The sequence below is a fragment of the Scardinius erythrophthalmus genome (genome assembly GCF_964197995.2).
Source record: "Scardinius erythrophthalmus genome assembly, chromosome: 18".
Taxonomy (NCBI): domain Eukaryota; kingdom Metazoa; phylum Chordata; class Actinopteri; order Cypriniformes; family Leuciscidae; genus Scardinius; species Scardinius erythrophthalmus.
The window spans coordinates 24538203-24552481 of record NC_138238.1 but is presented as its reverse complement, the minus strand read 5'-3'; the positions used below and the strand labels follow the sequence as shown (position 1 = coordinate 24552481).

General features: G+C 36.4%; 1 protein-coding gene across 1 annotated transcript in view; it reads left to right on the top strand.

The window, feature by feature from the left end:
• Nucleotides 1-11783: 11783 nt before the first annotated feature.
• The window catches only part of LOC308706923 (cytochrome c oxidase assembly protein COX19-like), a 75340-nt gene continuing 72844 nt past the window's right edge, over nucleotides 11784-14279 (top strand). The window contains exon 1 of the mRNA XM_081392834.1: nucleotides 11784-11944. Coding sequence (XP_081248960.1) covers nucleotides 11863-11944 — 82 coding nt within the window. The 5' untranslated portion in view covers nucleotides 11784-11862. The remainder of the gene's footprint in view (nucleotides 11945-14279) is intronic.

Sequence of the window (14279 nt, the reverse complement as noted above, 5' to 3'; positions counted from 1 at the left end):
GCCATTTTGAATTTTGTCGAAAATCTACTTTTGCGAACTAGTCCCTGGTTTTTTGCCCGATCGGAACCAAACCAGTGCAGAATTGTTCTCTGGAGTCTGAATATCAATAATTATCAAAAAAAAGTTGAAATTTCGATTCACGGTCGCTAGGGGGTGCAAAATTAACGTTGTGGGAGGAGCCTATTTTACTAAAATGGCTATAACTCCAGAAGTAAAAGAGGTATTTTAACCAAACCTGGTACACATGTGTAAGACGTCAATATGAGGTCACGGTAAAAAAATCGCGGCGATTGGTCACATGGTGGCGCTATAACATGAAAAAAACATAAAACAGGCTATAACCACCTGACCGTTAGTCCGATTGACTTGAAAATTGGTATGCAGTGTCTTGGTCCAAGGTGCCATGTATGTCTATGAGGACATTGGTGTATCTCAAAAAACATGGCCGCCATCGGCCAATGAAGTTTGAGCACCTATTAGACAAGGTTAACGGAGGCCTATCGGAACGAAACTCGGTGGGCATGTTCGACTCATGGCCCTAGAGGTCTGTAAGAATTTTAAAAGAAATCGGCCACTAGTTGGCGCTAACGAGTTTTATGGCTCTGTAATCACGTGGTGTTACACTTATTGTCACAAAATGCATACCATTTGATAGATCTCCTCTTGTTGAACAACTTTGCCTCAAGAACCATTGCTGTCAATCAAACCGTTCATTAAATATTCGTAATTATGTTAAAAACCTACTTTTGCGAACTAGTCCTAGGTTTTTCGCCCGATCAGAACCAAACGAGTCTAGGACAATTCTATGGACTCTCAAGATCAATAATTATCAAAAAAAAGTTGAACTTTTGCATTTTTCGCATGGGTATATTGGGTCATAAAGAAAATGGGCGTGGCAAAATGCACTCAAAAGCCTATAAATCCTAAACAAAAACTCAGAACTTCACGAAAATTGGTGAGCTTATGTGCCATAACATCATTAACAAGCATGCAAAATTTCATGGAGATCGGACTATAGATGGTGCTATAACTGTTAAAAAGCTTTAAAAAACACATATTTCCTATGGTAAATTGCCTGTATTGGCTGTAAATGGACTTTTCCATCTATTATTTCAGTGGTTAAAAGCTTTCTAAATAAATCTTAATGTCTTAAATGCTTATGTGCCTAAAGGCCTTAAATGCTTGAACCCCGATAAATGCTGCTTGCAGCTTTAATTATTATTATTATTATTATTATTCTGCCGTAAAACGCATCGTGCAGCCCAAACCGTAAGGGCTAGAGCATTGAAACTTTGCCAGATGGTAGTACAAAAATCGAGGAGAGGTTCAGAGATTATGACCCCGATTGGCCCATAGGTGGCGCTATAGCAACCAAAAGCGCGAAACTGCTCATAACTCCTAGACCGTATGTCGCAGACTCAAGTGTCTTATATCATTGGAAAGCTGGACGCCTGACGAACAAAACGTATATCTCCGATTTCATTTCCGTCATGATAGATTTTCCGCCATTTTGAATTTTGTTGAAAATCTACTTTTGCGAACTAGTCCCTGGTTTTTTGCCCGATCGGAGCCAAACCAGTGCAGAAATGTTCTCTGGAGTCTGAAGATCAATAATTATCGAAAAAATGTTGAAATTTCGATTCATGGACGCTAGGGGGCGCAAAATAATCGTTGTGGGAGGAGCCTATTTTACTAAAATGGCTATAACTTAAAAAGTAAATAAGATAGCTTCACCAAACTCGGTACACATGTGTATGGGTTCATTCTGGGGTCACAGTAAAAAAATCGCGACGATTGAACACTAGGTGGCGCTATAACATGAAAAAAACATGAAAAGGGCTATAACCACCTGACCGTTAGTCCGATTGACTTGAAAATTGGTATGCAGTGTCTTGGTCCAAGGTGCCATGTATGTCTATGAGGACATTGGCGTATCTCAAAAAACATGGCCGCCATTGGCCAATGAAGTTGAGCACCTATTAGACAAGGTTAACGGAGGCCGATCGGAACGAAACTCGATGGGCATGTTCGACTCATGGCCCTAGAGGTCTGTAAGAATTTTGAAAGAAATCGGCCACTAGTTGGCGCTAACGAGTTTTTTGGCTCTGTAATCACGTGGTGTTACACTTATCGTCACAAAAAGCATATCATTTGATATATCTGCTCATGCTGAACAACTTTGCCTCAAGAACCATTTCTGTCAATCAAACCGTTCATTAAATATTCATGAATATGTCTAAAACCTACTTTTGCGAACTAGTCCTAGGTTTTTTGCCCGATCGGAACCAGACCAGTCTAGGACAATTCTCTGGACTCTCTAGATCAATAATTATCAAAAAAAAGTTGAACTTTTGCATTTGGATGGCTGTAATAGGATCATTTATAAAATGGGCATGGAAAAATACATTAAAAAGCCTATAAATCCTAAATAAAAACCCAGAACTTCACAAAAATTGGTGAACTTATGTGACATAACATCATTAACAAGCATGCAAAATTTCATGGAGATCGGACGATAGGTGGCGCTATAACTGTTAAAAATCTTTAAAACCATATATTTCCTATGGTAAACTGCCTGTATTGACTGTAAATGGTCTTTTCCATCTCTGAATATATAATTTTCATATCATAATGTTAAAAACTAGTGCAATACAATTCTCTGGACTCACTAGAACAATAATTGTCAGAAAAAGTTGAACTACTTCATTTGGATAGCTATAATAGGTTCACTTCAAAATCTGGCCTTTACCAAGTGTCCCCGAAAGCCTATATCTCTTTAATGAATGTTCAAACCTTCTTAAAAACAAGTCAGAACATGTGAAATATCACTCTGAACATGCATGAAAATTTTCAGACAGATCTGACAAAATTTGCCTCTATAACAGTTAAAAAGGTGAAAATGATATGAATATAATGACATATTAAGCCAAGAAGTGGTATTTTACTGCCCCCTGCTGTTTAAAATAGTCATGTTGTCATATTGTTCTATAATTTATATTTAGACTTTATAAAATCACTATTTTAACATTTACAATTACATTTAGTCAAAAATCCATCTGTTAAATTATTAGTATTGACAGTTTGATCACATCATATATTTCAAATGTCTGTATCTACAATATAATGTGTGTGTGTAGTCTTAGGTTTCTGAATAAATTCTGAATGATCTGATTAATAGCTTACAAAGACTTTGTGAAATGTTTATAGACCATTCAAATATATTTTCATAATGACATATCCCAATAGCATTGAAAAAACAACATTTGTCTTGTGTGTGTGTGTGTGTGTGTGTGTGTGTGTGTGTGTGTGTGTGTGTGTGTGTGTGTGTTAACATGCATTATGGATTTAAAATGGAAAAACTGGTTTGCTTTAGTGCAGAAAAATGGTGAAAATCAAGAAGTTTAAAGTGAAAGTGAGCCAATATGTGGTCTTCTACTGCCCTCTGCTGGCCATTCTACTTATTAATGTCTACCCACATATGCTTTTGCATTCATTAGACACTAAAAATCACTTATATAACAATAAAACACTAAAAAATCACTTATATAACAATTACTATTGTAGCACAATCATATTTTGTCAGAGTTTATCACTTCATTTTTACTGATACTTCACATAATTGCTAGCAATGTGGTAAATCATGGTTAAATCACACTAAAAACATGGTAAATCAATAAATGATACTAGAATGTGGTGTATCAAGGTAAATCATACTACAATCCTGGTACATCATTCTAGAACATAGTATATCATGGTACATCATGCTAGAACATGGTAAATCATGGTAAACTATGCTAGAACAGGGTAAATCATGGTAAGCCATGATAAATCATAATAAACTATGGTAAATCATGTTAGAATGTGGTATATCATGGTAAATCATGCTAGAACATGGTAAATCATGGTAAACTATGCTAGAACAGGGTAAATCATGGTAAACTATGATAAATCATGATAAACTATGGTAATCCATGCTAGAATCACAGTAAACAATGGTAAATCATACTAGAATGTAGTATATCATGGTAAATTATGCTAGAATATGGCAAATCATGCTAGAATCATAGTAAATAATACTAGAATGTGCTAAATTGTTGTGGGAGGAGCCTATTTTACTAAAATGGCTATAACTCAAGAAGTAAATGAGATATCTTCACCAAACTCAGTACACATGTGTATGGGTTCAATTTGAGGTCACAGTAAACAATTCTATGGAGATCGGACCATAGGTGGCGCTATAACTGTTAAAAAGCTTTAAAACCATATATATCCCATGGTAAACTGCCTGTATTGGCTGTAAATGGTCTTTTCCATCTATTATGTCCGTGGTTACATGCTTGCTAAATAAATCTTAACTTTTGATGCTTTTGTGCTTAAAAGGCTTTAACTGCTTGAACCCCGATAAATGCTGCTTGCAGCTTTAATTATTATTATTATTATTATTATTCCGCCCTAAAACGCATCGTGCAGCCCAAACCGTAAGAGCTGGAACCTTGAAACTTGGCCAAATGGTAGTCCTCAATTTGGGGAGAACCTATCAAAATATGACCCCGATTGGCCCATAGGTGGCGCTATAATGACCAAATTTACTACATTGCTCATAACTCCTAGACAGTTTGTCCTAGAGTCTCAATTTTAGCATCACTGTGATCCCTGGATCCAGACGGACAAAATGGCTATCTCCAAATTGCTCTACGAGCAAAGAAAAAATTCTATGGGCAATTTAGTGAAAAACCTACTTTTGCGAACTAGTCCTAGGTTTTTGGCCCAATCGGAACCAGACCAGTCTAGCACAGTTCTCTGGAGTCTCTAGATCAATAATTATCGGAAAAAAGTTGAACTTTTGCATTGGCCTGGCTGTAACAGGGTCATTTAGGAAAGGGGTGGGACAAAAAAACACTCAAAAGCCTATACAACCTAAGGGAAAACCCCAAACTTCACAAAAATCGATGAGCAGATGTGTCAGAACATGGTGAAGAAGCATGCCAAGTTTCGTGAAGATCGGACAATAGGTGGCGCTTTAACTGTCCAAAACGTCTCTTCTTATTAGGGGTTCAAGCATGAAATGCTGAAACCCTATTGTAATTGTGCTGATTTTTATTATTATTATTATTATTATTCCGCCCTAAAACGCATCGTGCAGCCCAAACCGTAAGAGCTGGAACCTTGAAACTTGGCCAAATGGTAGTCCTCAATTTGGGGAGAACCTATCAAAATATGACCCCGATTGGCCCATAGGTGGCGCTATAATGACCAAATTTACTACATTGCTCATAACTCCTAGACAGTTTGTCCTAGAGTCTCAATTTTAGCATCACTGTGATCCCTGGATCCAGACGGACAAAATGGCTATCTCCAAATTGCTCTACGAGCAAAAAAAAAATTCTATGGGCAATTTAGTGAAAAACCTACTTTTGCGAACTAGTCCTAGGTTTTTGGCCCAATCGGAACCAGACCAGTCTAGCACAGTTCTCTGGAGTCTCTAGATCAATAATTATCGGAAAAAAGTTGAACTTTTGCATTGGCCTGGCTGTAACAGGGTCATTTAGGAAAGGGGTGGGACAAAAAAACACTCAAAAGCCTATACAACCTAAGGGAAAACCCCAAACTTCACAAAAATCGATGAGCAGATGTGTCAGAACATGGTGAAGAAGCATGCCAAGTTTCGTGAAGATCGGACAATAGGTGGCGCTATAACTGTCCAAAACGTCTCTTCTTATTAGGGGTTCAAGCATGAAATGCTGAAAGCTTCAAGTCGAGCCCGCAGGGTCGACATTGAAAACTCTTCGCACTCGGAGAGTGCGGTGGCGGCGTGCCCGCGGCTCAGGCGGAGAGCGCAGAGAGGTGGCGGTCTCCGTAGCTGAGCGGGGCGCGGCACGAGCCGCAAAAACGAGGCGTTTTTACAAAAACGCCTCGTGCTCTTTTAGAGTACACACAGAAACAGTAATAATGTAAAGGATATGTCGCCGGATAGCGTAGCAGGCACGGATGGCTGAAGGCGGCGAAGACGGCCGGCTTCCTCAGGCGCTGTCCTAAGCTTGCCGGTCGCTGGTTTCAACGGCGGCGGCTCTCAAGATCCAGCGATGCGAAGAGCGTCGCTGAAGACAAGAAAATCAGAATTTTAGCCTGTGAGCGCTGAATATATACACGCTGGCCACGCCCATTCTGACGGTTAGAAGGGTGTGGAGGGCGCGAAGCGCCCTCATTGGTTGCCGCGTTCAGAGCGCTCACCGATAGGCTTAAGCAGTTGCAGCCGAGCAGCCAATGAGCACGCTTATACAGCCTGCCTAGGTCTGTCGGCTGCTGCACTGCGTTGACAATGAATACAAAATTAAGGATAATTTTTTGGCTTCAGATCTCGAAGAAAGAAGACTTTCCCGATGCGTAAGCTACTTACGCAATACGAGAGAACCTCTCGTAAGAGAACATGAACGTCCGATTGGCGTCAATCAACGCCAATTGTTTTTTATGGTTTCACATTCATAGTTTAACAAACCAATCCCCCTTCCCCACCTAAAATATCTCAAGCCAATTGTTTTTACTCAAGCGAACTTCCCAGTGTCTCCTCACAACTTGCAATGCGCATAAGCCGTGTAACCTTGTTCTCCGCAAGGCGACTTTGCTGCTTCGTCTTGATCCGATTCTGCTGCGAGAACCCCCTCTCTGCAGGAACACTCGAGACCCATTTTCTACTATGGTTATGTACGTTTCTTCATTCGGATCTATTTGCGATCCATTCCATTCTAAACAAACAACGCAGTTTATATGCTTTGTCCTTGTTTCATTATTCATTAAGATAATAATTAATAAATGCACGCATAATTATCAGTGAACTTGATAAATGTTGCAGATATGTTTTGCTATGCATGCACAAACAAATGCCTTTCAACTTATGTGTGCAAAATTAATGTGCAGCAATTTGTACAAATAGAGAGTCTAGGTCTACTATACATGTTGTAGCCATTAAATGAGCTGATTTAGTTTAATATTTGTTAAAATATTATAATGTTATTTTTATTTATTTATGTTGATTATGAAAAGTGAACCGCACGAGTGAGATAGGATGCGCAATATCGAGAGACTCCATGTCCGGGTCAGACATGATTTTGACCACTTAATTAAGTTTGGTTTTGTAGAATGACTTTTTTGAAGTGAATTTCGTTTTGTATAAATTGTATCTTAATTTTAATATTTTTTTTATCAATCAATTGCCTGTATTTAATAAATAAGCAGCAAAATATAGCAGACGATAGGCCTAATCATGGAGGCGCCCGCGCGGTCACTGCATTGCTCGTGAACAGGAGCGCATCTCATCCTAATTTAACGAAACTCAGCGTAGGCAGTGGCGGAACTAGAGTTTTATACATGGGGTGGCCAGGGGGTGGCCACTGCTACTTGCGGGGGTACACAGTACACACAGTACACACACACACGCACACACACACACACACACACACACACACACACACACAGTAGAAAAGCTTATGGAAGGAATTGGGTCACTCTGTTTGTGTCTATAAGTGTTGACCATCCAAAATATTTGCAGAAAACAAAGCTGAAGCACCAAGGAGATAAGATACCGTAGCACGTGTCTGTTATGAACTGCTGCATTTATTTACAAAAAAAATCACATTTACAAAAATTATTATTTTTTAATTAGATATAGCAGGCATCAAGCAGACATTTACTTGAAAAATTTAAACAATTTTATTGCCCATCAATATAAAATCTTATCCTAGGAAGATTTAATACAACATAATTCTTTCATTATAATAATTTATAATTATTCTTTCTAATTATAATTATTTAATTTATATTTTTTTTGTGTGTGTTCATTTTTTGGTGAACTATCCTTTTAATCTGGCTAAATCTTCTCAACTTAAATTCCTGATTTGGGTATGTGATTGACTGCCTGTGTCTGGTAGATGCTCTGACCTGTTGCTGGTTCTGAAGTCTGACCACACTGACTCTGCTAGCCAGTGGTGATGCAAGGGCTGGGGTCTGATCTGCCTGTTAGTCCAGTCATTTTAAGCCAAAATGGGGGTCAACCTTGAACAAATTGCAACAGAAGCAAACTCAACTGATTTTGTATCCTCAATATGTCCTAAGTAAGGAAAAACAAGTCCCGAAGAATCCCATTAGGGGAACGTTTCGAAAAAGACCCAAATATAGCCTATTCATTCTTTCTCTCACATGAATAGGGTAAAAATTGTAACCTTTAAATATTACCATGAAAATTACAGAGTTGATTACTTACATCAAGACAAACAAAAAATGTATTACAAGTTTTTTTTTTTTTTTATTGTTTGTAAACATGGACAAATGGTGCATAATCTTATAATGTATGTGCTAATTTGCATAAATACCACAACAGATCTAAACATTGGGTATAGCCAGGTGAAAATGTCTTGTTGAATCTTGTTGACATATAACAGTAAAATACTTAATGTTAAGGTCTGAATGGAACCCATTTAGGCTACCCATGAGCATTAACACATAGAGGCAGGAAGAAGTACTTTAGAAACCAGCCTTTATTTATTTTTAAGAGATGGGGTTTTGGGCGGGGTCCGTGGGACTGTTTCTGGGGGACGAGTCTGAGGGAAGAACAGGAGTAAGGAGAATGCAGAAGACAAAAGGTAGGTAAAATAAAAAGTGAATACCCAGAAACAGTTTTCAAAACTTTCCCCTAATGGGATTCTTCTGGACTTTTTTTCCCTTACTCAGGACATATTGAGGATACAAAATTATTTGAGTTTGCTTCTGTTGCAATTTGTTTAACCTTTTTTCATAAAATGACTGGACTATGTTTGTGCTTATTAAAAATAACTCTTAGCCTATCTCTCCCTTTCTTTTCATGTTTAATTGACCCTGTTCAAAAAATATGCCAAATTTAAATTATGACTCCAATCATATTCATATTCTAATCATCATCCAATTACCAACATTTTTATCTTAACTCTTTCCAGTATAAAAAAATGGTGTTTTTGGTAATTTTCACAATTTCATGGCACCCCAGAATATTTTGTTGTATGAATATCTGAACATACCAAAAGAAAGAACAGACCCTGTGCTTTTAAAAATAAAAAATAAAATCTGTTTTGTTCTAGCTTCGTGCGTCATTTTTATCAACACTTGAATGTTGGCAAGTTTCATAAAAAGCAACATGAGCAAAAAGCTGAGAAAATCGCATTTTTATCAAAGACTACATCTAGATCAGATTTAATGATGACCAAAACACAGTAGATCGAGTCCATCAACACCCTACACCCATAAAGCTTCACAGCCCTTGTGATCGCATTATGATATCGCTTTGTTTCTGCTCTTCTTTGCCTGCGTTTTGATCTCCTATCCTCACATTAGCTAGAACATTTGTATACTGTAACGTACACACGGCAAGGTAGCCTACTTTATATGCGTATTAGGCCGAATGTATTCGGAGCAAACCCCCCTGATGCTAAACCTTAAAAACTTACTTCAAATATGATGTTTTCTTATTCGGTGGTGAAGTTCGGTTTCTTCTTGCAACTATCTCTCGTCCTCTGCTCGTCCATTTGAAAACTGCGCGCGCACCGCGCCCGCGCTGCCGGCGAACGTTTTTTTTTTTTAAATCAGCATTAGCAACTGCCAGTAGCAAATAAAAATTTGGGGTGGCACCCGGGGTGGCCAATCGCATGTCAGGGGTGTCCAGTGCCACCCCGGACCCCCCTCTGGCTCCGCCACTGAGCGTAGGCCTCACAGACATGAAATATATCTTAAAAAAGCTTGAAATGTCTTTTTAACAATTTAAAACGAAAAGAAATAGGCTACTCTCTGATTATGTAATCCATGATGTGCATTTCTCTCTAGGCGCGTTCACTAAGGAGATGGCGATCGTCAACTTCATCTTTACAGCTGTTGTTGCTGTTAATAAACTAAAAATAATAGGCCTATAATTTTATTAAACAATAAATTAAATGAAATTGTAATTGTATTAAAAAAGCAACAAAAAAAATCCTGTTTTTTTTTTATTTTATTTTTTTTTTTTATACCTATACGCATTAAATTCAGGTAGGCTACTGAGTCACTGCCCTCAGTGCCCAGAAAAGCGCTGAAATGGAGATGAAGGGGAACCCGTTTTTATTTATTTATTGGCTTATTTTAACTGGCCCATCCAGTTTTCTGGAGGTGCACCTCAAAATCCTGGTGCCGCTAGTAGTGCTTCGCAGCGGTCTGATATCAAGAAATAACAGATCGCATTCCACATTGGAATTCAACCAACCCATGTAATAATGTTTAATAACTTTCAAACGGTAGAGCCTGTTCCTTTATAACATAGCCAAAGGTCGGTGTATTTTTGTTTTATACATTTTAGGCTTATTCTCAAATTCAGATTGTGTTAGGGGGACGGGATTATAAGGCAATTTTAATCGGACAATTTGACCGGAGAGATTTAATTTTGTCGGACATTTCATTTTTTTTTCCGGCCAATGTCCGGCAATTACCGGACAACGGAAACCCTGGTGGGGACATGTCCCACCCGTCCCACCCGCAAATTACGCCTATGCAAGGGGTACATTCTATTGGGGATCCCTTGTAACAAACGTAAATTGGAGAAAGGCCTGGCTTTTGCCTAGTAAATTTTGTGTTTCCAACAAAGTTAAGGAACTTCATTATAAAATCCTTCATAAAATCTATCATGTTAACTCATCCATCTCTAAATATTCTGATATTGATGAAACTTGCTCTTTTTGAGGTTTTGTTGAAGAAACAGCCACCCATTTATTTTAATGATTGTAATGTAGGCCTAACCAATAGATTTTGGGTTGAATTAAGTTTTTTTTTAGCCCGACAAATGTGACCCACACCTTCATTCTCAAATACGTTATCTTTTATTATGAAAACCCAAAGCTGCTGTCCCTTGAATATGTTGTTAATTTCTTTATCTTGTATGCAAAATTCTTCATCCACAAGAAAAAATGTCTTAAGTCTCCTTTAAGCTTTCCTCTTTTTCTTGCTGAATTTAACAATTTTATTTCGTCCCTTAGACTTGTAAATAACAACAACAACAACAAAAAAGTGCACAATGTTTTATGCATTATGATAATTTATTCAAAGAAATGACTTAACCTTATTATTATGCTTTTCTTTTTCTTTTCTTTTTTTTGTGTTTGTATAATTACATCATTTGATGTATGCAAATCCAGGATATTTATGTTTTCTGTTGTGTATCAGTTTGTTCATTGTAAAAGGTACAACCATGCTTAACTTCCCTGAGGTTAGTTATGTATAAGTTCTGCAATAAATTAAATAAAAAGATTTTAAAAAATAAAATAAAATTGGGAGGGGAAGTTATTTTGAATAAAGATTAGGAGGGTACATGATTACCCATGATTATGATTATTATTATAATAAATTATTTTTATTATAATAAATATAATGATAAATTATTTTTAATAAATACTGCAATATTCCATACAAAATAAGAATGGACGATTTTGATTTAATGGTGACTTTAAAGCAAAACACAAAATAAATCATGAAACAAAAAAATATTTATTTGGTCAATTTGTTTTCATAACTTGCAAAATCACAACATTAACTATGCAAAGTTGACTCTTGTCTAAATCTACGTGAAGCCAACAATAAAACCACAGAAAACTAGCCATTTTACTAGCAATTCAAAGCCTACTAGTTACTAAGTTGCTAATGTTATAGGTAGCATTCCATTAATTGTTACGCTTACCTTTATTTTGAAACCTAAGTCTAGTATTACAGAGGAAGTAAACTGCCCGGTTGTTGCTTAATTCACAGCTTCACATGAGTGGCCTTTAAAACCAAACAGTGCGTCCTTCTTTGCGTAGTTAGAACTTATATTAAGAAACAATGTCAACAGCGATGAACTTCGGAACCAAGACGTTCCGACCCCGTCCACCGGACAAAGGAGCGTTTCCCTTGGATCATTTCGGTAAGTGATTATGCGCATGCACCGTTGAGCAATAAGCAGTCATACTTTCAGCGTCCCAATTCGCTTACTTATACTGTGCCCTAAAAGTATTTACTGTTTTTGTGAAGAAAAAGTATAAGCTTTGGGAGATACTACTTCGTCATAATTGCGTATTTAACCTAACGCTCTGTCGCTTAAATGTGTCATTCATGGGAATGATCATACCACTACTGCCTTAAATGTGGAACAATCCAAATTATAAACATGTCTTAGTCATAAATAACGACTTTTGAATTCTAAGCATATTGAAGGTGATTTTAAAAAAGCTAATTTAAGACATTTTACAGCACTTTGAATTACCATGTATATCACGTTTTCAATGTCCCTATATGCCTGTGTATCCCAATTTCATAAATGCAACACTTCCTGTATGTGATTATCATTTTTACATTGTTGAGTATATCAGTAAAGATTCTCTCTAATGTATATGATCTTTTTAATTATTAAATTTATTTTAGTTATTATAATCAAGGAAGGTTTTTAGCTTGTCCCTCAAATTATTGTCCATCCTCTTATTTTTGACTGCTTCCCCTTTGAATGAAAATTGTAAAAAATTAAATGGCATATCATTAAGTTGTCATCACTTCTTTGAAGGGAAAACAACTTTGGAAAGTGAGTGAGATCCTCTATTATTTTAATGGTCTATTTTTATTTTTATTTTTATTTATTTTTCATCAATTTTATGTTTCAAATTTGATGTGGTCAACCTTAGTACGCCCACCCTGTTTCACTCAAAAGACTAAAACAAATAATTTCAAATCATAAGGTAGCACAGTTTGACTGATTAAGCTGTAAAATTCCCTACATGGTTTTTTTTTTTTTTTCAGATGACAAGAGAATAACATAACGCAGTATTTTAACGTGACAGATAACCAGAACATCTATGGCGAGAGCTCTTTTCAGTTGCTGCATTCTTTTCATGTCAAGTCAAGTCATCTTCATTTATATAGCACTTTTAACCATGTAGATTGTTCCAAAGCAGCTTTAAAGTCTATTTAAAAGAATGTTGTGGTCAATAGTGTCAAATGCAGCACTAAGATCGAGTAACACCAATAGAGAGATACAACCACGATCGGATGATAAGAGCAAATCATTTGTGACTCTAATGAGAGCAGTCTCAGTACTATGGTACAGTCTAAATCCTGACTGAAAATTCTCATTTCTTTCTAAAATCATTTCAGATATCATTTCTTTCTAAAAAGGAACATAGTTATGAAGATACTAGCTTTTCTAGTATCTTTGACAGAAAGATTCGAGATCGGCCTGTAATTGACTAATTTTGTAGGATCAAGTTGCGTTTTTTTAACAAGCGGTTTAATCATAGCCAGCTTAAAGGTTTTTGGTATGTATCCTAGAGACAAAGATGAATTAATGATAGTAAGAAGAGGATCTATGACCTCTGGAAGCATATCTTTCAGTAGCTTAGTCGGTATATAGGGTCTAACATACATGTTGTCTGTTTAGATGATTTAATGAGTTTAGCGAATTCTTCCTCTCCTATAGCAATAAATGAATCGAATTTTTTCTTAGGGAGACTACAATGCACTCCCTGATGCGATACTGTAGTAGATGGTTGCATAGTTATAATTTTGTCCCTGATATTATCAATCTTATAAGTGAAAAAGTTCATAAAGTCATTACTTCTGTGTTGCTTGGAAATTTCTGGGCTTGAAGCTTTCTTTTTCGTTAGTTTAGCCACTGTTTCAAATAAATACCTGGGTGATTCTCACGAAATCCAGATTTAGAAGGTGTCCAGCAAAATAATTTTTAAAATGCCCTTGAAGACAATTTTCTTTTTGCACATACAAGATTAAGGTCTGAACTTACTATAACCATTATTTTTAGAAGATTTTTTAAAAATTTCCTATATAATTATTTACATTTTTTAGATGAAGTCCATAAAAAATTATCATTACTGCAACATTACATTACATTAAATATATGGTTAAAAATGTGTATTTTTGGCTAATGTTAAAGTAGACTCTTATTACTCATGCTCAAAGCTATGTAAAACTCTGGAGAGATTACTTTTTCATATTTATTATTTTTTGTAATTTCCTTATTTTCTCTCATTACCGAAACATACGTGATGATTTACAGTTTCTTTTATTTAATTGTTTCACTAAAAGTTAACATACACATTTGTTATGTAGCAGACCTTAAATAAGTAGTGTTATATAATATGTATATACATTTTAAAACAAAATATGATTATCTAATTATTACATAATTTGTAAAAAAGATACATGTTGCGGTAATGAAAATGCCATTTCGGTAATGAGAATCAATGTTTCGG